This window comes from Micromys minutus, assembly GCF_963924665.1.
Source record: "Micromys minutus genome assembly, chromosome: 27".
Taxonomy (NCBI): Eukaryota; Metazoa; Chordata; class Mammalia; order Rodentia; family Muridae; genus Micromys; species Micromys minutus.
The window spans coordinates 42,137,958-42,163,807 of record NC_137962.1 but is presented as its reverse complement, the minus strand read 5'-3'; the positions used below and the strand labels follow the sequence as shown (position 1 = coordinate 42,163,807).

At 48.8% G+C, this 25,850-nt stretch overlaps 1 protein-coding gene across 2 annotated transcripts in view; it reads right to left on the bottom strand.

Annotated features, from left to right (window-relative positions):
* Window positions 1-25,850, bottom strand: part of ZC3H3 (zinc finger CCCH-type containing 3) — an 85,729-nt gene that overhangs the window by 18,824 nt on the left and 41,055 nt on the right. The window contains exons 5-9 of one of the 2 annotated variants that reach the window (XM_080938964.1): window positions 10,362-10,543; window positions 4,884-4,926; window positions 4,650-4,808; window positions 4,487-4,556; window positions 2,009-2,140 (exon numbers count right to left, since the gene is read on the bottom strand). In XM_080938964.1, the coding sequence (XP_080795090.1) occupies window positions 2,009-2,140; window positions 4,487-4,556; window positions 4,650-4,808; window positions 4,884-4,926; window positions 10,362-10,543 (586 nt within the window). Of the gene's footprint in view, window positions 1-2,008; window positions 2,141-4,486; window positions 4,557-4,649; window positions 4,809-4,883; window positions 4,927-5,222; window positions 5,364-10,361; window positions 10,544-25,850 lie in introns of those variants that run through there. The other variant, XM_080938965.1, reaches the window with a different exon arrangement.

The window sequence follows — 25,850 nt, the reverse complement described above, 5'->3', positions numbered from 1 at the left end:
ACACTCTGTCTACACACACACATACACATAGAAGGATGGTGCCCGAAGGCACACACATACCCCAAATACACAGGTATACACAATACAAAAATCAGACTTGCCATGCCTTGGGGCATGCACACACAGAATACTCATGACCCAAGGAGAAACATGGTGCAGCAAAGCTGGCATCACATCCATCAAGTGATGACGTGTGTCCTAGGTCACAACTAGGGGCAAGAAGAAGTGACACAGTGCCACCCTTGCCACTTTCTACTACAGTGCAACCCTGGCCATGACAGAGAGAGACACTCACAGTCAGCAGCCTGCAGTTACCAATCTGTCCGCAAGTCCAGGAGGGTTGGCTGCCAGCTGGCAGGGGCTACCCTCTGAGTGGTAAGACCTGGAACGGCCCCGTGGCCCCCAGAAAGGGAAGGAGCAGAGACTTACTCCCAGCCTAAATTATTCAAAAAGAAAGGGAACGTGCCTCTTTAACAAGCCCTGGCTTTATGAAGCAAGGTTAACAGTTTCACTTGATTCAGTGGAATATTATAAACTCTCCAGGGCCCATTTGAGGACTTCTACTTCAGGCGCAAGGTGACGACTCAGCACTTTTTATATTATTTAGAGAATAAAATTAACCCTCACAGGCCCAGACTGCTGCCTCCCCTCCCGCTGGATCTGGCCTGCTCAGCGCTTTCCCCCATATATAATTACAAGCTGCTATCCATCATGCAGTAGGGACGCAGCGCTGACACGCCGAAAGGGACGCAGTAAGCACTTCCACTAATAGAAGCAGGACTTAAATATCGCTCTGATATCTTCATTTAAATTGGAATATTTTACAATAATCAGCTGCAGCCTCCATGGGGTCTTGCACCTCACCTGGGCCATCACCTAAAAGTGCCCCTGCCGGAGCCTGTCAGTTTGCTCCTCCCCGGAAGGGCTTCCTTGCCAGGGATCAGTGCCCTTCAAGGTGACCTGACAGCTCCTGCTATGCTTTTGGTATCAGTAGCAATACAGAAGCATCAGTGGGCTCAAGGAAGTCATTTCTTGTGTCCTCCCTGGGAGGGAGTCTTGAGCCACTTTGCTGCGGGGCAGTATAAAAGACAGAAAGCAAAGAGCTCAAGCAACTTTAGAGGGTTATGCCCAGCTATGATGGGGCACTTACACTGTGCTCTGGTGCCCCCTGTGATGGGAAGCTTCTAACAGAGGGCTATCCCATGCCACAGGGTTTGTGGAATAGGGTCTGGCCTTGCACTTACACACCCTACACTGGCTGTTAGCCTTGATTTCACTTCACTGGCAAAGTGAAGCTGGGGACAGGAAAGATGGCAAAGGCATTTTCCATAGGTCCCCAAATGGTATGTCATGGCTCTACTTTAGGATACAAGGGGCTAAAGGTCACTCTCCAAGAGCACTTAGCCATGTTCAGGCCCACCTTGGGCACAGAGCCCCACTATGAGGAACTCAGGTATGAGAAGCTTGGAGAGGAGGGTTAGGCTCCTGGGGCTCTTCTGAAGATGTGCGGTTGATAAGATCTGCTGGCTCAGCTATAGAGAGTTTCCGGTAAGAGCAGGGAGGTAGAACTGAGCTGCCTGGGCAGCCAAGTAAGTAGTCTTGGACATCTAGGAGAAGGCAGCATGCCAGCTACCCAGGCATATGGTGGCAGCCCTCCTGACCATTTCCTAACCCTTAACTCCATATTGGGTATCTCCAATGGGCAATGGAATCCAACCCTAGCCTCTTTGATAAGAGGATAGATGCCCTCTATTAAAAGTGAGATGAAAGTGAGATGTATACACACACACATATACATATACATGATATATATATATTTACATCATTGTCCCTGCAAGAGGACCTGGGATATGGTGGCCCTATAGAACTCTGGGCAAGTTACTGCATCTCTCAGTAATTTGTGAGATAGACGGAATTACAGTGACCACCTCAAAGCTGAGCAAGACTACAGAAGCCAATGCAGAAGATACTGTTTAACAATCTGTCCCATGCCAACTGCAGTCCTCACCTTTGCACCCAGAGGGCAATAGCCTTTGAGGAAATCACTGCAGACTTCGGCCTTTCGGGACACATACACGTGGCTGTAGGGGCAGTTGCTGTTGCTGCAGATCCCCTTCAGAAAGTAGGAACACACAGGCATCTGTGGGGGGAAGGGGAGAAGTGAGGACCTGTATACCTTTATACCATACTCACTTTACAAGTAAAAATCCCACGACTTGCAGGCCCTTGAGATGTCCCACACCTGGACAACAGCCATCCAGATTCTGCCTGAGACCATCACCCTGGCCCTCCTGAGGGAGAAATGAACACAGAGCTGTGTGTAATGGCACACACCTTTAATTCCAACACTTGTGAGGCAGAGACAGGTGAATCTGAGTTCCAGACCAGCCTGGTCTACACAGCAAGCTCCAAGCTAGCCATAGTGAGATTCCAGTGCATGGGGTTGGGGGGGGGGGTGAGATGGGTTAGGGTTCGGGTTAGGGTTAGGACAAAAAAAAAAAAAAAACACCAAAAGAACAAAAACAAAAACAAAACCCAACAACAACAAAAAAGCCCCACAAGAAATGAACACACATGCCAGCTAGCAGCAGCTGGAGGCCAGGGAGCCCACTTCCCATTGCAGACCCCACCTCTCTCATCTGCTCTAACTTTACCCGGATGAAGCACTGTGTAGTCTGTACCAGTGGCTTGTTCCTAGGTGTGTTCTTCTCTACATGTGAGCTCTGGAACCTGAGCCTAGTACCCATGTGGGGCACACTTGAAGCTGGGCACCCAATGCATCAGGCTAGGCACTGGCCACATGGTAGCACAAAGGCCTAGCCTATCGATAGGTTGGGTCCTGGAACAGGCAGTCTGGACGCACCCTAGCAGCTGTGGGTAGACAGGCCTGGGCAAGCAACTCAGCCCAGGAGCTTGATATGCCCTGGTCTTTTCTCAGCAGAGAGCTCCAGCAGCCCCGGTGACTGTTGGCTACAGTTGCATATACCTAGATGGGGAAAAAGGGCAGCCCAACCCCAAGATGGGCAAAACCTATAACACAGGACCTGGACTGAGACTACCCAGGGTAGAGGCTACCTCTGAATTTTCCAGGCAACTTTTCTCCTTCCCTTCCTGTGGGACAACCACTAGCCCTTCCTGAACTGTTTGGAGACTTGGCATTGTCACTGTCCTGGCCAGCAGGTCCTCCTCAGCTGCAGGCAGTAACTTTTACTATACACTGCATATCTCAGCCTTCTGACACACTCCACATTTGGGCTAACAGTGGGTCTGAGGAGTACTTCCTTGTCCCAAGGAGCCCATGGACTTTAAAAAGTCACTTTTCTGAGGCAAGGTGTGAGAGGGGAAGGCAGGAAGCTATCTGAGGCCGAGGAGGAAGAGGCTGGGACAGCAGCCCAGGAGTAGAGAGAGGAGGGGAAATCGAAGAAACAAAGGGTGATTTACTGAGCTAGAGTTTATTTTTAATTGTCTTTTAACTGCAGCCACAGAGGGGAGAGGGGCTGGGGGCCCCGTTTGGGCTGGTGCTGGAGAAGCTATAGACAATTCCCTTAATGTGGTTTTTGATATAGAGCCCAAATTAGCTCTAATAAAAAGGGATAATAAAGCCAACTCTTGCACCAAACAGAGCTCCTCCTGGCTGTCAGAGCGGGGCCGTTACCAAGAGGAAGCTGCGTTCTCATTTCAATTAACCTTGTTTGCACCCCGCCACGTCCACACAAATAACAATAACATTAATTCAGGGCGCTGGTGCGGCCCACACATTAGACAGCTTGGAGTGCGCACGGGCTCTGGAGCTGGCGCTTAATGAACCTGAAACTCGACGTGAATTTCCAAATTGCTCACGACAGAGTTTCGAAGCTCGATTAGGGAGAAAAATGCTGATTCTCTCCAAGCTTCTCAAGGGGAAAAGCTGTCGGAGCAGCAGCAGACCTTACCCACCAGTCTCCTCTGCACCGCGGCCCTGGCCCCAGCCCCTTCCTCACACTCGTGGCCATCCTTTCAGAGGTCAGTGAGTATATGATACGTAAGGTCATGTGGTCTGTGGCTAGCCCTGGGCCCTGACTGCAGTGCTCTCAGGCTTTCCAGGCTGGGGTACACCTGCACATGGCAATCATGGCTATGCTGCCATGGCTCTTCTGACCACTACACCACCCACGGCAGGAGGCGGTTGAGACCTTGGCCCCGTGATCTAGGAGCATCTATTAGACTTCCTTCCCGAGCCCGTAACCGAGGTAGGAAGTAGCTTGGCATCAATGCAGGACCTGGGCCAATGGTGACAGGAGAAAGTGGACTCCTGATTGTGGAATGTTGGGACCCCAGGCCTGGTGCTGCTTCCAGCTAAGGAAGAGGCAGTATAACATGGCCAGGACATGGGATGAGCTGGGAACTAACTCAAGACCAAGGAAAATGACACAGTGCAATCTGCCTGGAGGCTGGGTGGCACGCAGGAATGTCTGAAGAGAGGGCTGGCTGACCACCCAACACTCACCTTTTCTTTGGACACATGGTGAGAAAAAGGACAGGACCCATCTGTCTTCTTGCATGTGCCTCGGACAAATCTGCAGCATGGGATAGGAAGGTTCGGGGAGGGCTGGTAGCAGGTTCTGCCACAACCCCCACCCCCAAGTTGTCAGGAAAGCTGGCCAGGGCACCTGGTACACACGGCCACCTTCTCAGGGTCATGGATGTAGGGGCAGCATTCACCACGGTTACACCTGCCGAAGCGGTTGTAATACATGCAGTATTCTCTCTTCTTCTCTTTCTTCTGCTTCGCCTGCCGGATAATAGCCAGGCTGCGCTGGATGGCCCGGCTATACACAGGGAGAGGTTTGTGAGCCCATAAGTGAACAGGGAAGCCCTTACCTTCCCAGCCTCAAGGGACGCACCTGGCCAAGGAACGACTGCAGGTGGTGGCAGGGTCCAAGCGTCCTGTAGGGAAAAGGAACAGGCCACATCAGGCCACAGCCCAACTGTAACCCTTACCTATCCTTCCCTGGCAGTTTCACACCTTCTTCCTACCAACCCATCTTGGTAAAGACCCCTTGACCCCCCAGCACTTAGCTCAGGCATACATGCTTCCTCCAGGAGCCCTTCCCTGGGGGGGGGGGGTCAAAGCATCAAGACTGAGGAACTGCTGGTCCCTGTGCATGGGTTATATTAAAGGTGGGCAGGCTTGGATGCCAGAGACAACCAGCTAGGCTCCCTAAAATCAACTTGTTGCTTACTAGTTCCCTACTGGCTTCCCAGCTTCCTGCTCCCCTCAGTGTCCAGGTGGCTCATCAGGCAGGTTCTTGGGCTGAGGTAATGATTGGCCCATGGACATGTTTCTAGGCTCTGTCCTTGGCCTGGCTACCAAGGAGGCCATTGTGCAAATGACAAAGGGTGGTGGCACCTCACTTTGTCAAGCCTGCTAAAGAAACAGAAACGGCTGCTTATACAGGGGAAAAAAGATAGGCCAGGACATATAAGAGAAACATTAGTTTTAAGCTTAAAGAATTGTTTAAAAAGAAAAAGAAAAAGGAGAAGGGAGAAGGGGAGTGAGAAGGGAGGAGGAAAGGAGAAGAAGGAAAAGAAGATGGGGGAGAATGGGAAAAAGGAGGGGGAGAGGGGAGGAGAGAGGAAGAGGAGAGGAAGGAGAGGAAAAAGGAAAAGAAGAGGGGAAGAAATAGGAAATTATAAAGGATGAAGAACGGGAGGAAGAGGGAAAGGATGGAGAGGAGGAGAAAGGAGGATGAGGAGTAATAGGAGAGGAAGGATGAAGAAGGAAAGGAAAGGGAGGAGGGAGAAAGGAAGGAGGGGGGAAGGAGACAGAAGAAGAAGGAAAAGGAAGAGGAGGAGAATGAGGAGAGAAGGGGATGAGGGAAGGAAAGGAAGAGGAGGAGGAAGAATGCAGCACAGTGGTTGCAAACAGGGTGTCCATGTCTGAGGTGTCAATGTGGCATGAATAAGACAATGTGATAGGAAACCCTGAGAACTTCCAGGTATCCATTGGAGGGGGCACACCCAGGCTCAACACATCACCACACAGCTTTGCCTGCCTTTTAAAAACACAGGCCAACTCCAAGATCACAGGGCAGGCAGGGGAGGACCTTGTTCAGGATGGCTTCCCTGGTTCCTCAAATACGCACATGACCCTTCCCAGACCAGATCCAATTTCCTACCGAGCAGCTGCTGAAATGAATACAGCACTAAGAGGCACAAGTGACATCATTCAGAAATTCTGAGGACCTGAGGTGATGACAAAGCCATCTAGGTTTTAAAGGGGGATGTTCTAAAGTGCCTGAACCCACACAATCCGGCCCTGCTCCTCCATGAGCACACTTGTGATCGGTTCCAGAGCAGCACTCCTCAGTCTACTCCAGATCCACTGCAGCCCTTCATGACTCACTGGTTGACAATCAGATCTTCTCCCCTGGAAACCCTGTAAGCTAGTTAGTTGGCCCTGAGAGCTCCCACACTCTTTTAACATCCTCCCTAGGCAGGGGTGAGTGTTCTGCTGAACCTTGATACCTAAGAAACTTGGGGCCTGAGACAAGACCAGGCCTGCTAGGGAAATCTGCCTGCTGCTGGGAAGTACCTGAGGTATCTGCTAAATGAGCTGTGAGGCTGGATACCTTCCTGGGATTTTGTGGGGCTCTTTGGCCAGAGGTTGTCCTATACTTAATCTCGGTGCCCTTGAGTTTGAAAAGGACATCCATGGGGGCCCAATGGGAAGCAGAGGCCCTTTGAACAACTAGGTAGGTACAGGGAGCTGAGGGCACAAGATAGACTGCAGGGTCTGAAGAGGAAGCAACAAGGGGAAAGGCAGAGACAAAGCTTTCGGGACAAATAAAGGCAAAGCATTTAAGGTGGCCTCTATTTCCAGTGAAGGACACCTGTCCTTAGGGTGGCAATGGAGTACTATCCAGGTGGCACAGACACACACTCACACCTGCCAGTCTTTGTAACCAGTGACGTGCAATGTGATAGTCTGTCAATGAACACTGGTTCCCGGGCTGTCGCCCAGCCTGCTGGTGGCACTGGCACCATCTGCTCCCAGACAGGGACACGCGGGCATCACGTGCCACCTGTCAGGACCTGGTAGGGAGCAGCTTTCTCGTCTTTTCACTTTCTGCTTTTAAAAACACATCAGCGTGGGGTTCACGGTGGGAGTTTTGACAAGGATAGGAGGCACCTTTCCAAATGCTTTGCAGTGTTAAAAATGCACATAAAGTATCTGGCTTGAAAAGAAGCAACCAGAGGTGCAAAAGGCATAGCCCTGGCCTGGGAGCACAAGGTGCTGCTTCTGCTGTGCACTCTGGAGCACTTTTACTTCCTGAAGCTTCCCAAAATAAATACTGGCTCCCTCCAGCTCTACCCTTGCTTAGTGTCCTGTCTGTTCCCTGGTCCTCAAAGGGAGCTCATCTTTCTGAGAGGTCAAAGCCTCCTTAGCATGTATGTGGCTATCACTCTGGCTAGCCCATCAGGCAAACGAAGGACCAAGCTCAGGTATTTGTCTGAGTTTCACTGCAGAGATGACTAGTTGCTCCCAGAAGGTTAGAGCAAGGGCCTCCCCTAAAACCCAGGTCTACTCCGCTGAGAGTCTACCAGGTCCAGGCAGGGTACATCCAACAAAAGCACCAAATGGCAGAGGGACTGTCAGTAGGAACAGCTTGTGAGCAGGGTCTCCATGACCTGGCAGTTCTGCACCCCTGGAGTGCAGCCAACAAGGCTTCCCTGCATGCCCCTCTATGTAACCTCCTAGCATCCAGGGAGAGCACAAAAATTAGCAACAGAACACTAGGTGTGATGGCACATGCTTTTAATCTCAGGACTCAGGAGACAGAGGCAGGTAGATCTCTGTGAGTTTGAGGCCTGAGTTCCAGGGGCCTCCAGATCTATATAATAGAAGGACCTGTCTCAAAAAAACAAACAAAAAAGTTACAGATATCTCATTTGCCCAGGAACATGTAGGTAGCTAGTCAGCAGCAAAAAAAAAAAAAAAAACCAGATCACATACCTGCCTCTCTTTGGCCTGAGAGCCCTTGACAGTCCCTCAAGAAGCCAGGGCTAGCCTGAGACTGGAATTCTGTCCCTCACTGAAGGGCCTGTCAGGCTCTTTGTGCCATCGGCAAGTCCAGCCCACCAAGGACACGGGTCCCAGGCCAAATTACAGGACAAGGGTGTAGGAACTGAGCCATGCAAATATCAGGTAAACCTGGGAAGGTGGTCTGAACTTCAGAGAGCCAAGAAAGCCATGGCTAATGCTGACTCTGTCCTTAAGGGCCTGGAGGGGCGCCAGGAGAGGAGTCAGCGCCCCACCCCTCCTGTGAAGGGTTGTACTTTCTTGTTGAAGTCAAAGGTTTGCTGACACTAGGGAAGAAAATTTATTTCTTTAATTATGACTACTGTAAGTGGGCCAGTCAGCGATAGTGCACAGTTGGGAACAATATACCTTCTTCACTGGGGAGGTGGGGGTCATATGGGGAGGGGGTTGTCTGGGCATCAGGTGCTATCCATATCCAGCCCACAGATCATCTCCCCTGGCTCAGAAGGAAGGGTGTGGTTTTGCCAGGCTGTGTCTTTCACCCCAATCCAAGTAGGAAAAAGCCAAGCCCCAGAAGGGTCCTAGAGTGACTGCCAAGGCTTAGGTTGGTAAGTCAGGGACAGTGATAGTCTTGATTGCAGCAGGTTGAGGCCTTGGCAAGAGCAGGAACAGGAGTGGAGACAGTGGTAGAGAGGCCCGCTGGGACTCCCAACCTGCTCTTATCACCTGTTCCCTTAGGTAACTGGTTGAATAGAGACAGGCTCTGGGTGGCTGCTGGGTACTGGGGAATAAGGCTCCAAGGGCTTGTGGGAACACAGATTCCTTCATAGTTGGGTCTATAGCAAAGAAAAGGGCAAAAAGGACAGGCCCAAAGGAACTGTTCACAGCACAATGATATGAATGCTCTGAGCGTGGGAGACAGAAAGGCAGAGTCTACAGAACTCAGCACTTGGCCCCTGGATCACAGGAACAGACAGCTTCCCAGTGAGAAGTAAGAGTGAAGCAGTCCAGGCCTCTTTGTAGCTTAGAGACTAGTGAAGGACACTAGACTACAGGGGGCCAAACCCAGCACTGACACCCGCCGTGCCAGAATTTACATCTCTCATCACCACTAGGCCCTAGGCCCATCCAGTCTGACACAGTGTAAATCAAGATGCAGCATAAGATGGCTAGTCCCAGTATCTGAGGACAGGACCATGTGGCAGTCACTATATAGTGATGGTGGTCACTAAAGGGAGGTGAGAGGGCTTATTTCCCAGTTCAAGGTTCAGTCCTAAGCCAAGCCTGGTGCTTAGGTAGCCTGGAGTATGAGACAGAGCAAAGTCATAGGCACAGGGAGACCACAGTGGGTACTGGTAGGGGAGGTAGAGACCCAAGGGCATGTTAGAGTCGGGGCAGGAGCCCAGGCTATGGCCACAGTTCTCAAGTCAATCTGTCAGGCTCTCCCACCCCCAAAGAAATAAGTCACAGTTGCCACATTCCATGTGCATCTTCCCCAGAAAACAGCACCTGGAAACACCTTTCCTCAAGAGCAGCTCTCAAGCACAGCCTGGCATGGACACAGAGAAGCTGGCTGTCAATGGAATGTGTCTACTGCCCTGGGCACTGCCATCTCCCAGATTGAACCCTGCTCCTTTCAGCCCCTCTGGTGAGCGAATAGGGCTGCTGGGCACAGCAGAGCCTCTGCAAACCCACAGCAGTTCACAATCTTGCCGTATTTTTTGATGGGGAAAGAAGAGGGTAAAATTGGACTGAAACCAAAATACCTTTCTAGTTAATTTGTACAATAAGCACATCCAAAGCATTTCCTTCTCCTCAGCCTGTCCCCAGGCTGCAGGGGGCTTGCAGCAGTGGTGCTGCCTGCCTCTAGATACAGTTGGTGAGGCATCACCAATGTGATTAAGGGTGCCATGGCCCCAGGTGTTCGCTCACCCGGGCATGTTTACCATACCTGGTTCATCCTTTGTCCAAAAGCAAAACACAGGCACTCCTGCATCGTCTCCCATAGAAAATCTGGGGCTGCTCAGCCAAGCAAGAAGCAAGCGCCACTCAGACTCCCAGGGGACACTAGGGTTGAAGGGCCTCCCAACACTGCCCCCACTCTGGCTGCCCCTTCAGTTTCATAAGGGAAAGCTCCTAAAACCCTATGTCTCTCCAGTTCTCTGGGTATATTTATTCTTTAGCTTAGAAATTCCAGGACCCTGGTCTTGTCCCCCTTACATGGCCATGCCCACAGCTGAGAGCTTCAGGGTAGAACCAAGGTCCAGAGAAAGTGAAACACTAACACTCAGTGCCTACCTTCCCCCTTCCATACGCTTCACCATCCCAGATCACTCACCTGTGCGGAGGGCCCTGTTGCTGTCACTGGGTCTGCTGGAGGTCTTGGAGAGCTTGTTGGCAGATACCTTGTACAGAACCCCTCCAATGCATCGGTAGCCTTTGTTACGCCATCGAGGGGAACCAGGTGGAACTTTCCCTCCCCCAGTGATTGCTGGACGAAGGCGGTTCAGCACTAGAGACCTACAGAGACAACAAACTCTTTATCAGACATGGCCCAGAATAAGCTAAACGCAGCCTGAAGCACTTGCTGTATGTATGTATTGTAATTGGAGTAGCTGGGGGTCTTTGGTCCAGCTGTTGCCAAGAGACTTCTGCCCCCTTTCCTCTCATAGATACACTTCTGTGTAGCCAAGGAGTCCCAAGGTGTAGTATTATATAAGCTGGCTAAGAAATCATGAGCTCCTAAAGGGCCACAGGGAGGAATGGAGTCTCCCAACACACACCTGTCCTTGGAGACTATCTCCTAGCCTAGCCACTAGTGAGGATCCCTAGGCTGGGGATATCCCCTGGGCACAAAAGAAGGCAGCTGTCTAGACACCTATATTTTGAAGAGTCATGCAGGGCCCTGGCCCTGACACCAATATATGATACTTACTTGGGCCCCTGCCAAGGCTGGTGCAGATTCTGCCCCAGGACAAGAGCTGTCATAGGATCAACAGGGACTACTGTTCATTATGCCCTTCTTCTCTTTATCCACTGCTCAAAGAACTCTGTTGAAAATGTATGAGGGCATTCCCACAATCCTAGTCGGCCGACTACATAGAATAAAAACTACTGTTCAAGCCAGGCAGTGGTGGCACATACCTTTAATCCCAGTATTTGGGAACCAGAGGTTTGCAAATCTCTGAGTTCAAGGCCATCCTGTTCTACAGAGTGAGTTCCAGGACAGCAAGGGCTACATAGAAAAACCCCGTCTTAAACAACAACAACAACAAAAAAAAAAAAAAAAAAAAAAAAAAAAAAAAGGTAGGGGTGAGCCAGAAGGAAAGGGAAGGGAAGGAATTGCTGACAAGAGTCTGAGGTAGCTGTAGGATTGGTGGCTTGGAGAACAGATCAGAGCTAGGTCAGTCTTGGATCTCAGAGGCCACCTTATTGCTTTTTCCAAGATTTCATGTCTACTAGACACCCTAGGACCACTAAACAAGCCTTGATGTTGCTATCACTTGGGAGAGTGGCTCTACCAATGTGACAGCTTCTGCTTAACCGTGATTCAAGAAGACTGTCCCCTAAGAGGGAAGGAACTGTTTCGGTGGTGTTTTATTTATGTAAATCAGACACTACTTATCACATGATCACAGCCTGCAACCACTGCCCTCTAGTGGCAATGGGCACCAGCTATATACCAGCAGAGCACACAGAGGCCTTTATAACAGCAGTCCCCACTCCCAAGAGAAGAACTAAAATTGAAGGTAAGGCCGGCATATCCTGCCTGGTACAAGGTTGTGACCCCCATCTCTTCCAGATATTTCAGGGCAACCCCCACTATCTCCTGGCCCTGCAGCCTATTCAGGCCTAGCTCCTGAGAGAAAATCTGAGATCCCATAGCTATAAAAGACCAACCTTCTCTAGCAAACTAGTGTATCCCCAGAGCTGAGCTGTAGAGTAACAGCCAGAGGGGGTTTGCTTGCTTGCCTTGCCAAGACACCTGCAGCACTGCCCACCACAGACTGCTTTGCCACCCACAAGGGGAGCCACCCAGAAAGAAAATCACTAAAAGGGCAGCCATGTACTTGGGCCCAGCTACTACTCTAACACTCAGCACCATACCCCCTTCTTTGAGCATTAGTCTCTCCTCTTGCCAGCCAGTGGCCTCAGAGGGCTCATTAGTGAGATAATGTGAGCAAAGCGAGGCAGACGTCAGGGGACCAAAGCTGCGGTGTAAGTACAAACACAGTGATAGGGAGGCCACAGAAGGCACTTAACCCAGTTTCTCTTAATTAAAATTCAAGCTCACAAACACCAATCTTGGAAGGAAAGAGGCCTCCAAAAAGCTAGGCTGTAGTGATCTGTCTGCCTGGCCTTTCTCTGCCCCACCTATCACACACTTCACAGAACATATATTAGGTACCAACTGGAGTAGATGGGGCACCCTAAGAGACTGGGACCTCCAGGAGCTAGTCTATCAGACTTTGTACCCTTGGCTTTCACTGAGTATAAGGAAAGGCTCAACCAAGAACGATCTTCTACTGTGCCAGCCCCTTTCTTGTCGGTCTTGGAAGCTTGGTGGTATGCCAGCCTTTCCATCAGACCTGTGTCCATTTCACAATGAAATGTTCAACCAATCTTAAGCCCTTAGCTAAAATAGACTGGTATTAGAGCAGTAGTTGATGGGAGTTTGGTCAACCTGAGGCTGGCTCCTCACTATTCAGATGGAAAATATCCCTATACCCATCAGCCTGGGGCTAGAATAGCATTCTGAGGAAGAGGAGACTGGGGATTGGAGAGTACCACTCTGTAGTAGTGATTTCTCACCTAGCTTCTGGCTGCCCTGCAACTGGAGCTAGAAGCCAGCTCTGATCCTTACCAGAAAACTGATTAGCCCCTGACTACAGTCCATGCAGGCTCTCTTCTCATAATACTTCTCCCAAACACTCCATCTCTACAGCCATCTATAAAATATGAGCAAACACACAGCCACCAGAAATATGAGGGTCAGAAGACAAGCACACTCAAGCTCAACTATAGTCTTGGGCTTAGCCCTGTGAGAACATACCTGATGCTCTCCCTCTAGACGCTTCTTAGAGGGCTGTGCTAATGCACAGTGAGCCCTGAATGGGATTCCCATCTGGTCCTCCACAGAAAAGGAGCCAGCCACAGGCTAACAGTGAGGCAGCCAGAGACCTAAGCAGGTCCAGCCAGAACTGTGGAGCTCCTTTCCTTCTGTGAGGACTTGCCCAAGAAGAAGCCTGCAGTCCCTCCCTTATGCACAAGGAAGTCTTGAGTTGGAAACCATCAAGAACCTGCCTCAAGGAACCAGGAGTCAAGAGCCAGCATGGGTCTAAGGCTGGGCTAGGATGCCTCAGCCCAGACCTGGTTCCTACTGCCTTCACCCTCAGATGAACAAGCCAGCTTTTTCATGATTGGTCTTCAGAGCTGAAAGGCTTATCTGTGGTTACAGTTCTTCCCAAAGCAGTCTTAGTTAATCTACATGTTTATTTTGTTTCAGTTTGCATTGCTTTTTTGAGACAAGGTCTCACTATGTAGGGCAAGACAACTTCAAACAAGAGACATCTCTCCCTCAGCCTCTTGAGTGCTGGAATTACCGGTACGTATCACGCAGGCTTGTCATGTTTAAATTCTTATCGGTGATCAGGAAATATCCATTTTTCCCTTTCTCTTTCTTCCTTTTAAAAAACAAACAAGCAAAAACCTGCTCATTGTATAGTGGTAACAACTGTGGTCTATCTGTAGATCCCCTTGGACAAGATGCAGTTCAGCAGCTCCTCTGTTCTTATCCCAGTCAAGGCCTGTGGATCCAGGTTCTGCAGGGAATAGGGACAGGTACTACCTGCTGCTTTGCTCAGCTAAGCCTGGAGGCCTTGTATGGAAAAGGCTACATTTGGGGTGTTGATATGGATGATCACTCAAGGAGATCTGGCTGAACCCTGGGGCTTCACCTGGCAAAGCAAAGGCCTTTCCCTCACCCATCCACCCACACCCCTGCTAGCTCACTGGCTTTGGAAGCCACAACAGAGGGCTCCAGGTGGGGCCTTGTAGCTTTTTACTGCCATGGGTGTCACAGCACTCCAGTAAATTGTTACCCTAATGGAGAGGACAGCCTTTGGAAACGAACTGTACAGAGAAGAGGGGATAAAATTAATGAGATAATAGCAGGGCCAAGGACCCTGCAAGCGCCTGCCCTCACGGCATGGCTCTGTAATTCCTTTTCTGCAATGGGAGCCGCAGATCTAAAGGCTTCTCCCATCCGTCCAGCAGGCCCATGCCGCCAGGAAATTTCATTAACGCTGGAAAATAGGAAAGGTATTAAGCGTGGATAATGAAGGCCAGGGAGGGAACAGTGCCTTAAGATAGTCTTCTTTCTCGCCTTTGTAATGGGAGGCATGAACTTTCCCTTCAAATCCATTTCTAATCCATTTGAAATACTACAGCAAATTATCTTTCCTTCAGCCCGAAAGCGGCCAGCCAATTTACTCCGAATAGAAGTGACAATGCCCCAGGATTTATCACCATAACCTTGACTACACCAGGGTGAGGCTGGGCCTCCCCTCTTACCCTTGGGGGGGCACACAAAGGATGGGGCAGGGGGAGATAACATTTTAAATGAAAAGCAGTGATAATGCGGAAAAAGACACACACCTCAAAAGTGGGTTTTTCTTTATTTCTTAAAAAGAAAGAAGAAGAAGAAAAGAGAAGTGCTGTGTGTCCACTTGCTTATGAGCAGTGGAAGCTTCCAAGCCTGAAGCTGTCTGGTCTGGCAGAGAGGTGGTGATGTGGTTGGGGGTACCTGGGTGACTCATCCTGAAATTCCCTGGCCGTATAGGATCTGGACACAACAGAATACTCCAATTCTTGTATAACCAGCAGCAGCCTGAGGTCAGTGAACAGGTACCTGGCCAACAGCTCTTCCTAAAAACTGCCTAGACCTTCCAGGCAGCCTGGCCTCTGCAACCCAGAGACTCTGGACACTATTCTCTTGTCTCTGAAATCTTACTGCATGGGACCTTGACATGCAACACACCCCTCTCTCTTAAGAGACCAGTGTGACCAGTACAGACCCAGCACAGGTGGTAAGGAGGCCAAGGACCCTGGAGGACACTCTGGGCAAGGGACAGTCAAGTGACATACAGAGGCCCAGGCCACAGCCAAGTAATTCTAAACTCGGCAGCCCACACATACCAGGTCCAATGGTATCTCTGAACAACAAATACTGTGATCAGAGCCAGATTTCTACTATAACTGGTGCTGAGGAAAGAGAGTTACTCTAGTAGCTGGGGCAAGGAGTATGACTCTTACAGAAAAGAGGCCCAGAGTGGCTGGTGAAGGGACCTAAGGTCTAATCTAACCCTTAACAGTAAGGATGAAGACCATGAAAAATTCCGCCCAGAACCCTCCTGCCCCTCCCAGTTCTGCCTATATACTAACTCTCTTCCTCTAATCTGCCACCTCCATCCCAAGTACCTTCTGCCTTCCAAACCTTAAGAAAAAAGGCCTTGCCGCCTTCCCTCTAACACCAGACCTCTCTATTTGTCCTCAGCTGATACTGTAGAGCACAGCCTGGCTTCTACTAGGTCAGGTTAAGGGTCCCTTCATCCACTCTTCCCTGACCATTTGTTTGAAACTACACAACTGATAAGGTCCCACCAATTTCCTCAGTCTATATATTTCATAAAGGGTACACAGCTGTTGAGTCCTTGCTGTCATGTTCAGCACCCACCCCACCCCAGTCTAGAATTTCAGTTTTCCTAGGAAGTTACAGAGCCTACAAAGTACTGTATTCCTGGGTATTGGGCCTTTGCTCATGATGCCCGTTTGCCTAAAGACATGATTAAATCTGGATTCAAGATCAGGTATTATGTCCTTGGGGAAGCTTTCCTCAATACCCAGAGAAGGTGAGACACTCCCAGCCTAGGAAAGACCTGGGCTCTACATTTGTCTGTCATCTAGGACTCCCAGGGGACAAGGCCTATGCTGTGTGGAATACGGGAAGCTCTAGAAATCTGTGCTGATGGACAGATGCCAGATGGGAGCAGAAGTATATAATATGGGGCTCCCAGCTATCTCAGGAGGGGCAGGGACTAGGGTGTATCTGAAAGCTCTGGTCAGTTACAGGCAGGGTTAGCAGGAAACAGAGCAAGGAGGGCTTGCTAGAGAGAGCAAAGAGATCTGGCAAGCAAGGTGTCCATCTGTGCATCAAAGGATAAGCACCAAGGAAGCAATAAGCTGGGAAAGAAGAGGAGGAGGGTCAGAGGACACATGTGAGCAGAACGGTGACCCACCATGGCTATCCAGAGAGTGGCAGCATGTGGGACCAGGCTGCCCAAGCTGGTGGGGATGGAACAGGAGCTGGGCGGGCTGGCTGGGGAGCAGAGAAAACAACCAGGGAAGCATTTTTCAGGAAATGGAGCACGGTTTTTGAAGCTCGGAGCTGAGCGATAGAGAGTGCGCAGTCAGCAGAAGAGGCAGCTTGCACGGCGAATCCCCAAGTAGGTCAGGCGGAGCCGCCGTGACAGGCACTAAACTGCTTAGCAGGCCTTTCCACCAGAAACAGACTGCCCCACCCGAGCCATTCAGCTCAGGAGAGAGAGCCAGTATGTGTGCCCATGTGTACGCAAGTACATGAGAATAGGCGGGGGTGGGAGATAACCAAGCAGTATAAACACTCCTTTTCACTAGTGCTAGTCCTACCTAAGGGTTTCAACACCCGCACATCTTGGACAGGACAGTACATGAAATGCTCTGGAAGACAGAAGCCTTGCTCACTAACCTGGACAACTCAGCATCGCAGGTTCCCAAGATGGAGACAGTCCTGGGAAGAAGAGTACCAGAGCCATGAGGGACAAGCAGAGCAGAGCCTTGAGTTTGGGGGTGACTAAGAAGACTTATCATCCCTGGGATATAGGTACCATGTACAAAGGAAAGGGGACCTCTTACCCCAGAGGGCCACAGTGAGGGTAAGGATATGCATGGAGAAGACTATGTGTGTACTGTACCAAAGGAAACAAGTCAACCTGGGACTGGTGGGACCATCTAGTAGGTGGGGATTTGGGTGAATGGCTGTTGATAGAGGAGGTGGAACAGAGTTGGTTAATCATTAGGGCTGGAGGCTGACCCATCAACAGGGCTATATCACCCAAGGACTATTCAGGTATCACTCCTTGGAGGATCCTGCTCCTTCTGTCTCTCTCACACACACATTAATGAGTAAGTAATTCAGTTGCACCCCTTGCCAGCCCAGCCCAGTGGTGGTGGGTAAAGCTAATTGCACTGCCTCCATTACAAACACTGCTGCCCTATTACGAGGGGCTGGGCGGTTTTATGTGCTTTATGTGCTCACGTCTATTCAATTGGTATTTCGATCAATGGATACATTACAAGCTTTCCCTTTAAGAGCCTAATAAACAACAAGATGGAAAGTAAAATTCTCCATAAAATGACACTTTTAAAAATCCATTTCAGCTGAAGCTATTGGTGTTTTGTATGTTAGCTGCAAAAGAAAAAAAAAAAAAAAACAGGTATTGCTAGGCCTTAATAGCCCTACTCAGAGTGCAGAGTTCAGCAACATGGGTAAAGAAGCTGGAGCCCAGTGGCCAACACAATTATCCTTGGTGGTAATGGCTGGTAGATACCACAGGCAATGCTCTCCGTCCTCTGCAACTTGACACCAGTTTTCCCACGTCATCAGCCCAGGGCCCTCTCAATTCCAATGTGCCAGCTGCTGAGGGGCATGGCTAGGCCCTCGGGTGTCCCTGGGTTGTACTTAAGTTGATCTATAACAACACTCTTCCACTATGCCATGGGAAAAGGCCACCAAGACTGCTTACTAAATCCAGTTGGCTCCCTACATAAGGGGAGCCTCACTAGGAAGTGGCTTCTACACCAACACCAGGGAAAGACTACAAGGCTCAACAATAAAAATGAATCGGAATTAGGATGAGCAGGTAAATATATGTGAGAAGCAATAACCTTCCAAGATGTCAACAAAAGCCAGGTGGAATACACAGAAGAAAAAGTAGTAAGTGGAGGCACAGTGGCCCCTGTAGCACTGACAACAGGAAACATACTCAGCAAGACAGGCCTTCCAAAGTGTGCAACAGCAAGGTGGGCCTTCCAAACTATGCAAGAAGCAGAGTGCTAAGAAGAAAGTCGTTGGGTTTGAGGATCGTTGTTGAGGAAGGCTACAAACAGGACCCAGTATTCCTAAAGTTCACCTGAAAGAACAAATGTTAAAGAATGATTCCAGTACACTTCTCCACTGCTGGTGGGGTTGTAAACTGGAACAACCACTCTGGAAATCAGTCTGGTGGTTCCTTAGAAAATTGGACATAGTACTACCTGAAGACCCAGTTATTCCACTTCTGGGCATATACCCCAGAGAAGCTCCAACACACAATAAAGGCATATGCACCACAATGTTCATAGCAGCTCTATTTAAAATAGCCAGAAGCTGGAAAGAACCCAGATGTCCTTCGGTAGATGAATGGATACAAAAATTGTGGTACATTTACACAATGGAGTACTACTCAGCTATCAGAAACAATGACTTTATGAAATTCTTAATAAAATGGATGCATCTAGAGATTATCATCCTGAGTGAGGTAACCCAGTCACAAAAGAACAGACATAATATGCAGTCATTGATAATTGGATACTAACCCCAGAAAGCTCTGAACACCCCAGAAACAACTTACAGACTATATGAAGTTCAAGAAAAAAAAAGGCCAAAAAAAGAAAATGAAAAACCATTATGCTTAATCTTTACACACCAAGAAAACTTTGACTATTTCCAGGTTACATCTTGTTTACATGTACTTTATGCTCATTGTAACTAGTAAGATTTTAAGGCATACTATCAAACCTTTAAAAAAATCAAGTACTGACAAAAATGTAGTCATATACTTTTATGCAAAAAAGCTTTTAAAATCTGTACATTTATCTTTGTTTTTTAAAATAAAGTTGTTCAATTAAAAAAAAAAAAAAAAAAGAATGATTCCAGTGACCAAGGCATCTATTGGTAAAAAACAGAGGGTCAAACAGCCAGTGTTTAAGGACCTGAATGAAATTTGAGTCCCAGGGCTGGAGAGATGGCTCAGCGGTTAAGAGCACTAACTGTTCTTCCAGAGGTCCTGAGTTCAAATCCCAGCAACTACATGGTGGCTCACAACCATCTGTAATGAGATCTGATGGCCTCTTCTGGTGTATCTGAAGACAGCTACAGTGTACTTATATATAATAAATAAATAAATCTTAAGAAAAAAAGTTGAGTCCCATGTGCTTGGGCAAGTTAAGGGAGCTCCTTTTTTATTTCCTTTGGGAGACAAGAGAGTCTCCCAAATAAAATACCCTATAAAATAAAACTCAGCCTAAGAAGGATTACAGACTCAGTTGTGACTTCAAAGTTTCTGGAAGAAAATATGACCTTGGATAGGCAAATTTTTCTTAAACAGGATACAGAGAAGACTATTCATAAAAGAAAAGAATGATAAACCAGAGCATTAAAAAGCACCCTCTCAGACTGCTGGTATAGCTCAGCAGTAGAACACTTTTCTAGCATGTGCAAGAGCCTGGCTTCATCCCCAGCAATGCAAAACACAAGCTTTACAATACAAGAAGACATCTAGGAGTATGTATCCATAATATATACAGTATTTCGGCAAATCAACAGAAAGGCAAACACACACAAAATCAGGAGAAAACTTGACGAAGCTCCATGAAGAAGTACCACAGGATGCTAAGCGTGGAAGGCTCTCTGCACCATTTGCTTGTCAAGATGTACAAATGAAGCCTTCAGGAATAGGGCTAAAGATGGCTTAGCAGGTTAAGGCTCATGCTGCCAAGAGTAACCACCTGAGGTCAATCCCTGGAACCCACACAGTAAAAGGAGAAAATAGAACACACAGCAAATTGTCATCTGACCTCCACTTGTACACACACACACACACACACACACACACACACACAGAGTGAGATGCTACCACATACCAGCAGCACGATTCCAGTGAGAGGACAGAGGAACTGCAGCATTTATACTCGAGCTGACTGTGCTATGGGAGGGCAGCATAGGAGCTAGCTGTCTTCTAATTCTTTCATCCACCCCACGGCTGAACTCCACAGACATAAAGGTAGTCTGTCACCTAAGACATGCTCAACAAGGCTGAGAGCAATTCTGTGGGCAGATGCCAAGGCAAAAAGTAACCAAGACACCCAGCAACAGTAAAATGGACAAGCCATGAGAGAAAGCCAGTACCACACACAGTGCCCTGGACAGCCTAAGGACCAGTGAATGATAAGGTGCCTACCTCAGGGTGACCCACAGAATGCTGCAGCATGGGTGCTTCAACAACAGAAACATGCTTTCTCCTGAGTCTGAGAGGCCCAGACCAGGCGACACTGGCTGGTCTCAGAAGAGGCCTCCCTTCCTGGCTCTAGAAGGAATCTTCCCACAGTTCTCCAGGTGTTCACCTGTTGGACTGGACTAGAGCTGAACATGTGTGAGTCTCATTAACTTTACTCACACCCAGAGACCTCTTCTCCAAATAAGGTCACGTGAGGGTCAGGGCTTTACCTTATGAATTCCAATGGGACACAATTCAATTCACAGCAAGAGGCAAATAAAAGTAATTCTCTAGGTTGCTGTATGTTTCTAGTACCAGGAAAAGCCCAAGACAGAGCCTTGGAGATCAGAGTGTTATAGGAAGCAGGTAGGTGGGTTTCTGGGAAGGCTGTTCTACAGAAACTGATGCATGAAGACTTAGCAGGCAGACTCCATAGCACAGAGAAATAGAACCTTCTGGCAAACGGCCTTAGACAGAAAAGCTCTGAGAATGAGGTAAATGGCAAAGAAGAACTCTAAAAGGGTCCTACAGGCCCATGAGGGACAGGCAAGCTAGAGACACACAATAATAAACAAGGTAAGAACCAAAGCAAAACACAAGAATCTACATTTATAGTGCCAGTGGCCAACAAAGAGGGCAGAACAGCTCTGTAGGATATGTCTACCTCCTGACTCCTGAAACTACAACAGCCCTGCACCAGACCCATACAATAAATAGCCCAGCCAATGGCCCTTGCCCTAGCTAGAGTCACTGACATCACATCTCTTCCTGTGGGAAGAGAACTGCAGGAAAATGAAGAATGGTGACCCTAAAGTCAGACCTCAGGGGAGCTCAGCTACCCAACAAGCAGTGGGACAGTCCTCCTCTAAGACTGTTTCTTTGATGCAAATACCAGAGGACAGCATGGAGTGTGGAGTCACTTGCTCTAGCAAAACTCAGTCCTGTTCTGTCACTCCTAATGATGACATACAAGGGCTACCCCTAGCACTTCATAGCACTGCTGGCCCACTCTGCCAGGATTACCCAAACCTGGGACAAACAAGAGCCAGGGAGGCTAGGTCACACAACCACTCTCCCTACAGCTGAGACACTTGAGACCACAGGTCAGGACTGTGAGAGCTGTCCCTCCAGCTGCTGCTCAGGCTCTGTGGTTAAGCCCTCACCCCGCCCAAGCCCGACCTCCCTGACCCAAACATGGAGGGGAGGAGGGACCATAATTTATGCTCCCACCTATGCTTTATGGCTTTCTTAATTCAGCTCCTGCTACTATTAATGTAGTTAATGCTGAGATTATATCTATTTTCTGGCGTCAGGCAGAGATTTATTCAAGCCATTTTTCCGGTGGAGGCTCCCACGCTGTTAAATCAAGCACCTTGCCAATTAAGTGCTGACTTGGGAAGTGGACGCAATCTTAACAGGCATCCCACTGCAAATTACACAAGGGACTACAGCTCTGGGGAGGGGTGGTCAGCCACAGACACCCTGCTGACTTGGGGAAAGCCCTCAAGAGCCTGGCCTGGTATTGGCAGTGGGTTCAGCGTGAGTCCCAACCTGTCCACACACCTGCAGGCTGACCAGGGAACCTGGGCCTGCTTCTGATACAAAGAGGTCTTACAAACTTCAACTCCAATCCATATACCAGATTGATGTCACCAGCAAAACACACCTCAGGCCCCCATGAGACTTAGCTGTCCAGGAAGCACACAGAGTAGTAAGACCTCCAATAGCCACAGCAAATGCCAGACAGGGACAGATGCTATGGAGGACAGAAACCAAAGCACCTAGGAGAAGGTACTCCCACAGAGACCTGTTCCTTGGGCTCAGGGTAGAGATAGGATATCCTCCAAATCCTACATCCAAATCCTACATCCCAAAACAGAGCATTCTAAGGGGGTAAATGTAAATGAGAGATGAGGAGGCAGGTGAAAGAGATAGGACAAAGAGGGGCCTTGAGCTGATCTGAGAGTCCATGCCCCCTAGGGACACTATTACATTCCATGGAAGTATCATTTTGTCTTGGAAGTATTGTAATGACAGAGATGCCAGGCCTGGTCACCCTCCTTCCCAGCATGATACAATGGGGTCCCAGGGTGAGTCCACCTGGATCCTAAGTGAGCACCTGGCATAGAGCCCAAGAAATAGTGTGATCCCTTCAGATAGCAGCTATCATGGAAGCCTATCCCTGGAAATGCCAGTTTCTCACGTTTTAAAGTAAGGCCACTCACTACCCACCAGCCCAACATCAGACCCAGCCATGAGAGGTGAAGCATGTTTTAGGTAAGATCAGCTGGAGGATGATTTATGAGAAGTTAGATATGGTATTGATTATTTGAATAACACTTTACTACCACCTCTAAAAACAGGCTAAAAGGGGTATTTAAAACAGCATTTAATGATGTAAGGCACCCAGGTGGCACTGAATGACAAAGATACTTTTTTCTTCCTGTTAGAATAGCATCTCCAATTTTTCTGCTGTATATAATGTCCAAAACTGTCCATTCACCCACAATAGGAAGATGGACAGCCATCCACTAACCAGAATTGGTAAAGTCATTCCTGTCTGATTGTGATGTTCTTTACCATAGGCCTATCACAATAGATAGAACTTTAGTCACCCAAGCCAATAAGAAGGGCAAAGAGGACAGACACCTTTATACCCTCTAGATCAAATTCTACTGCATGGGGCTCAGGAACAGAAGCAAAACCCAGTGTCTTGGAAGCCAGCCCCAATCTGGGATCCACTAATTTCTCAGTAGGTACAAAGAAAATCCCATGACCCATTGCCCTAGCCTTTTGTCACCACCCTAATCCAAGAAGACTGTTGGTGTGCAATAAAGCTGTGGTAGTCTAGTCCCACTGGAAGGGAAAGCACTGGGCTGCAAGGTTTCTACAGAAGGCTTGGCTCCAGAGCAGATTGAAGGAGGATCAAGGTGTACCCACTTGAGCTATCCCTCAGACCTGCACCCTCAAGGGAGCATCAGCTCAGGCTTCAGAACCCATGCATGAAAATTACTCCTCTGCTGGCAAGGCCTCAGACTCCTTGTGCCTGAAAGCATATTCTGGAGAGCATCTCCCACTTGTACACAGAGCCTCGGGGTCAGGCACAGTTTCACTCAGACAAAGCAAAAGTGAAATCAAGAGAGAGAATGTCACAGAGCATGTCACAGAGGGGCACAAGCAAAGAAAGGAGGAAGAAAAGACAGCACATGCAACTATTAGGCTGTCACAGAACATACCAGACCGAGACTGAGTCAAGAAATAGAGACATCACAAAGGCCAGCAGAACCCATGAGGGGTGTCAGTGCAGAGCCCTGAGAATGTGCAGGTTCTACTTTTGGACGGCTTATTGTTCTAGCACCCCCAATGCCCTCATTGGTCTGTCTACCTTCAGTGCCTCACTAGAGGGACAAAGAGACCATGGATGACCAAGTAACACAGGAGAATAGATCACTGCTACCTGCCTGCCTTCCTTCTGTCCCACAGGGCCTCAACATGGGACCATTCCATGTCCAAGGCCCTGGGCCCATATGTTCATGAGCCTCTTACCTTGTACCTGCGCTCCTAGCCTGGACCCTTCCCTGTCTCTTCTCAGATGGTTATGTCACACACACTCTAGACGTTGCTTCCGAGCTCCGTGCCAGTAGTCCTGAAAGCAGCAGTGGCAGTGTCGGAAGAGGCTGTCACAGGATATGTGACTCTGTGGGAAGAGGATCCTGGGGACTATAACCCTGTCCTCCTCTTTCAAAATCGGAGGTTAGTTAAGGAACACTGAGTTTCTGCTCCTACCTGGGAGCACAGGAGCACTGAAGTCTCCAGGAAATTGTCATGTCCCTGAGCTCACCCAGAAGCTATCACTCCGATGTGGAGTGACTAAGCGCAGGAACAGACCTGTGTGCAGGAGCTCCAACTGGCTTCCTGCTCTGAGGCCAGAGTCTAGACAGGTGCCGTTGGGAAAGCACAGTGTTTCCGTACTTCGTGTCAGAACATTAAAGAACACAACAGTAGTAATCAACTCAACCATCCGTACCAGCTGGGCCCTGGCACCCAGGAACTTCCTCCTCAGGGGCTCAAGTCTCAGTCTTGGCTCCATCCTACCAGTTAGCAAGGGCTGAGTTTAAAGATCTCTGAGAAGGGGTGGAAGAGATGGCTAAGTGGTTATGAGAACTTGTTGCTCTTATAGAGGACCAAAGTTCAATTTCCAGCATCTACAAGGTGGTTCACAATGCTCTATAACTCCAGGTCCAGAGACTCTGATGCCCTATTTTGGTCTCTAGAAACACCAAACATGCAACTGATACATAGCTACACATGCAGGCAAAGCACCTTATACATAAATAAAGTAACAGTAAACAAAAAAGATCTCTAAGAAAGTACTATCCTCCCTTCCTGAGATGTGTATTCCTCAGGCATATCCCAGCCTCAGTGTTTCAGTCAGGGGCTGGAAGCTGCCCTTCCAAGATGACTTTCCTGCCAGTCCCTCCTTGAAAGGCTTTGAAAGGGCGTGGGCCTCAGCTTTAGTGGAAGCAGCAGGTGTCCGGCTCAGGAGGATGCCACTCAGCCTTGCAACCCAGGACACAAGCTCAAAGGCCTGCCCGCCTCAAACAGAAATAAATAACCAAGGCAGGCTTTGAAATGACTTCCAAATTAAGAGTTGCATCCGTGCTGTCAAACCCCTGCTAGCAACTTCTGTGGCACCTTCCGTGCAAAAACGTATCTCAGCCCATTTATTAGAATGATGAAGGCAAAGGGATCTAAAAATTGCACTCCTTCCTTAATGAGCAGCCGAAGGGATCGGTAAGCATAATTTCAGAAGCCAGTAATATTTTATATAATCGCCGAGTGGTTTAAATTGAAAACCCCCAACTGAATCAATATTTACTGCATTGAAACGAAATGAATAGTAATAAGTCACTAAGCTCCCTGTCCTGTTTCATAAAATAAAAAATTATAAAAATGAGCACAGGCGCAGGGAGGCCATCACATTAACTTTTACAGCACTTGGGGAGCTGTAACCGCCTGTTCTCATAAAATAAAATTCTAAAAAACCTGCCGGAAGAGGCCTCCTTCTACACCACGTGGGAAGCTTGTTGGGGCCAGAGCAGGAGGAGATGAAGGCTCCAGGACTCATCCTCAAGAGCCCTCCCCTGGCCAAAGAGAATCCAGAGCTCTCCTGTTACGGGCTGACAACACACAGAAGAACAACCTTGACTGAAACTCCTGTTCCCCACAGGCACTATCGTACTTTGGTTTCTTTACCCATGTGTAAAATTTCAGAACATCAGACAGTGGACACAGGCCCAAACAGATGCAGTCAGGCATGCATCTCTAACCAGCCTAGGAAGGGACACGACTGAGCTGGCAGGGAATGGGACCCAGTAATTATTCCTTGAGGTATACTAATGGGATCGGGGCTTAGAGCACAATGGTGTTAGCACACAGCCTGCCTTCAAGGGAAGTGTGTGCAGGGTATACTG